At 36.7% G+C, this 4,519-nt stretch overlaps 1 protein-coding gene across 1 annotated transcript in view; it reads right to left on the bottom strand.

Annotated features, from left to right (window-relative positions):
* MMS22L (MMS22 like, DNA repair protein) overlaps positions 1–4,519 on the bottom strand; it is a 98,523-nt gene that overhangs the window by 18,899 nt on the left and 75,105 nt on the right. The window contains exons 16-18 of the mRNA XM_019471052.1: positions 2,503–2,645; positions 1,605–1,747; positions 1,287–1,446 (exon numbers count right to left, since the gene is read on the bottom strand). Coding sequence (XP_019326597.1) covers positions 1,287–1,446; positions 1,605–1,747; positions 2,503–2,645 — 446 coding nt within the window. The remainder of the gene's footprint in view (positions 1–1,286; positions 1,447–1,604; positions 1,748–2,502; positions 2,646–4,519) is intronic.

Genomic DNA, 4,519 nt, shown 5'->3' on the forward strand with positions numbered 1-4,519 from the left:
TACAAGATATTATTAATCTATAAAAAGTCATCCATTATCATCTCTAAAAACAACGCAAAACAACATTAATCTTGTGGAGTGAAAGAAAACACAATGATCAATCATAGAGAAAGAGAATGATCACTTAACAATACTTCTAATAATGTTGTCTAAGCTTCCTGTTTTGAAAGAAACATGCTCATTCCAGCTGAAAGTACTCCTTCTGTCATCACTGCTGTGATGTATGGGACAGTAGAAGACAATCTGACCACAGACAGGAGGTGTTTAGATTTGTTAAGTTTCTTGCTTTGTCCTTATAATTTAATAAGCACACAGAATGTGAAGAAGTGATTGAAATACACTTAAATATTTTTTCTTTTAAACCTTTTTTATGTTTTCTTAACTAAAAAGAAAGGACAATGTTTCTCACACAACAGCATGACTGAAGATTAATCATTTCCTACTGCAAAGAACAAAAAGGAAAATACCAATCTAAAATTACTTTACAAGGCTCCAGCCCAACATCTGGATATCTAAAACCATTTAATCTGACATATGTCTTGTATGATAAAATATGCAGATCTTGCAATAGAAAAGTAAAGTATTTTACAAAATTCATATTCCATTACATTTGATGCACCTTCTGCATCGTGGTCACGCTTTTCACTGTAGTCCTTATAATCATTATATAGACTGCGTGTACGTGCAAATCATTACCCTTTGTCTTTAAGAGACGTAAGGTTTACCCTATTTTTAAAGGTAAGTGGGTCAGACTGGCACATTCATTCATAATAAACAGCACTTTTCCATCCAGTCAGCGGTGCTACACTTTCATGAACAAAAACTAGAATTTGAGCTTTAATAAAGCACAGAGTGTGTGTAAGAGGAGCAGTTCTAGAAGGAAGCAAGTTACATTCCTAAGCCGACCTGTCCACTAACTCCAGTAAATATGATGTAGCATGTCGTAACACTGCTTCACCAGCTAGTCACTGTTTCTGGTTTTGTTCAGGTAAAACAGGTGGTTTTCAGTGGTAAAAGACATGAAAACATCTTACTTTTGAAAACACTGATTTGCAGGGGTAATTAAAAAAAACCTAAAACACAAGGAGGTTAGGCATCAGGATAAAAAACAAAGAAAATCAGTGGAAGAAAACTAAATATCTAACTGTAACGTCTTGGTGACTTTGCTTTTTTAAACCATTAAGATGAACAGTAGAGAGGGGGGAAAAAAAAAAAGTATTAAAAATAACATTTTACTGATTCCTTAAAACTATTTTCTAAAAGAAAAGAGGTTGCAAAAGAATTACCTATGATCCAATATGTAAGCTGCAGACCTTCTGGAGGTCCTTTTACCTTCAGATAAGGTTTTACATACTTTAATACATCACCTAAATACTCCAGAGTCTTTGCTACCATAGCAGATTTCTCAGGGAGCGTCTGAAGGCCACTGTAAGTTCTGCCAACAGCCTGAGAAAACAGAAACATTGAAATAAACATAAATAAACTTACTAAGTCTCTTAGGAGGTTTGTGTGAGTAATTTCTTTTCGTACACCAAACAAAATCTGATGCATAATTCCTTTTCCCTAAAATTGTCCTCTGAAGGTAACACAGAGATATACAGTACCTTAATGAATTGGACAAGAGCATTTTTAGGGTCTTGCTTGAAAACTGACTCTTCAACATGAGCCTTTGAAAGAATGTTTTCTACTTCCGAGAGTTTAAAAATCAGTCTTGTCATTTCAGTCAGCTGCTCCATATAGGCTTTCCCTGTTTGTTACAAGAGAGCACAGCAGTAAATATAGTATACAGTTTTGCTTTTCGATTTACTTTAGCCCCAAAATCATAAAATGAAACATGATTTTAAAGTATCTAAAATACAAGGACTCTGCAACCGACCGCATCTCTCTAGACAAAGAACGTGTGTCTGAACTAGTTATGTTTCTAATACAGATGTACGAGAATGAAGAGTTTTAAGTATGGATAACCAAGTCTTTCATTTTACTGACGGTTTTCTTCAAAATCTACAAAATGTGTGTGAAAAATAATCGCTACAAGATGTGTTCTACAAATAATCAGAACTGCAGTGTTTTATAGAAGTGATGAGTATTGCTCTAAGAAAGCAAAATATCCAATATAGAAAAGGGAAGAATTACTTGCAACTGGATTTTTCCCCTTTTTTTCTTTTAGGGCATTCACAGCATGATTTCTGACTATTTACTTCAGATTTTCACTTTTTTCAGAGCAGTTTCTCCATGGGGGAAAAATAGCTTGTCTCCTTGGGAGCAAGTTTTTGTTCTTTGCTTCCAAGGAAACAAGCTCTTTTATCTTTGTGATAAATTTGTCATATGCAGAGCAGGCAAACTATCAATAAATAGCACAAGCAGCGTAAAGAAACACATTTTGTAATTAGGTAAAAGTAAAGGAATACAAACAAAAATACATTTTGTAATTAGCTGAAAATGTTTGCCAGTTTTGCAATATAGAATCATTACTGCAAACATTAGGGAAATGTGAACACTTACCAACTGTTCGCTCAGCATCTGTCTTGGCTAGCATACCAGTCCTTTGATCTATGAACATTTGCAAAACGCATCGAAACCAAGAACGTACCGTCAAAGCTTCATAGGATGTATATCCCATACTAGAAAAAGCTTCACACAAGGCACTGCATAGGTAGAAGAGGAAGAAAAAGGTAAAAAGATCTAATAAAAGTATGCAAAAAGGTGGCAGAGCGTCTCATTTGGCTGTAGACATATAGAAATAGTGCACAGAAACAATTAGAAATAAAGTAACAGAAAGGCCAACTGGCATTCCTTTTGTGTACTCTACAGAATTTGCTCACAATATCCTGACGCCTAAATACAAAGAACACGATAAATTTGGTAATGCCACACATAGTAGTATAAAAGCATATATACACACGTACATATGTTTTCTCTACATAAAACAAGACAGAGGGAGAAAAATTCACATAATAGGAAATGCCTTATTCTAACAATGGATAATTTGACTACTATCTAAATTGCCAACGTACAACGCTGGGAATAGTTTATCTGAATCAACCTGGAACTTCATATTGGCACTGCTTAAGCTACCCCAGCCTTTCATATAAAGCTAGCTCAGGTGCCCCACGCTACTCTGAAGTCTGCTTAGTCCTAGCTACATAAAAGATGGAGAAGAGAAGGTCTGCTTTAGCAAATAAAGGTATGTCATGTTAGAAACAGATCGAAAAGGGAAACATAGAAGGGCAGCTTGGAGATGACAAAGGAAACCGCTATACTTGATGTACACTTACAAATGTATGCATTTATGTATGTATACACACGCAAGTATATACATTCACAGACAGAGCAGACTTGCTGTATATATTTTCAATCAAACACTCGCTACTGTTCTACAAGCCAGGTGTCAGGCCGGAGTCAATGGCACCATCAACACTCTATGTACAATCCCTGTACTCGAGTGCCCAGTATTCCCAAAGTTTTTACTTGCCTTACCACTGTGAGTAGCTGCTGTAGTCACTTTTTCTCAAACATACTGGCCCCGCATCATTAATTCTGCAGAAACCCCTTGCTAACGGACAGTGGGTCTGTTCTGCACCCTGTTTGCAATTCCTATCGGATGAGCTCCGTGTGTGCTTCAGGTCAGTGAAATTTCTTGAAAACCGTTACACCTTTTTGTTTGAGAGATTTCCTCCCTGGTCAGTCCTAGGTGCTTTGACTTTAATGAAAAATGCTTGTACTCTTTTCTTGATATATGTACATATAAATCTACTTATTTTCCACTGAAATTTTACTCATGTTTTCAACAGAAAGTCAACACAGGTCCAGATGGAAACCAAACTGGATTCTGTTTCTCACTGAACAACATTAATAACATTTTTTTGTCCTATTTCATTCAGTTAAAACCAATGACAATGGTATATTTTGTCTGAACATCCCTGCTGAAGTACTATTGACAAAATAAATAAGGAGAACAAATGCAAGCAAATAAAATATAAAAAATAATTAAATTCCAGTACCAAAAGAGAAAAAAACAGGATGCCTATGGACTTAATGCTCTTTGCAGTAATGTATAAACAACAAAAAATTCCAGCCTTATGTAATCTTGATGTACACAGCTACTCTACTTGGCCCCAAAGGCTCACAAAAACATTTTCTGCTGTAGTCTCACTCTTGTTTCTCTTGCTTGCTGGTAGGTAGGTGTTGTGGTCTAACCCAGCAGGCAGCTAAACACCACACAGCCATTCGCTCACTCCCTGCCCCCCTCGCCCTCCTGCAGTGGGATGGGGGAGAGAATCGGGGAAAAAAAGTAAAATTCATGGGTTGAGATAAAGACAGTTTAATAGGACAGAAAAGGAAGGGAAAATAATAATAATAATGATAAAAGAATATACAAAATAAGTGATGCACAATGCAATTGCTCACCACCCGCTGACCGATGCCCAGCCAGTCCCCGAGCAGTGGTCGCCGCCCCCTGGCCAACTCCCCCCACTTTATATACTGAGCATGACGTCATACGGTATGGAATATCCCTTTG

Source organism: Aptenodytes forsteri, unplaced genomic scaffold, assembly GCF_000699145.1.
Source record: "Aptenodytes forsteri isolate BGI_AS27 unplaced genomic scaffold, ASM69914v1 Scaffold384, whole genome shotgun sequence".
NCBI classification, from domain to species: domain Eukaryota; kingdom Metazoa; phylum Chordata; class Aves; order Sphenisciformes; family Spheniscidae; genus Aptenodytes; species Aptenodytes forsteri.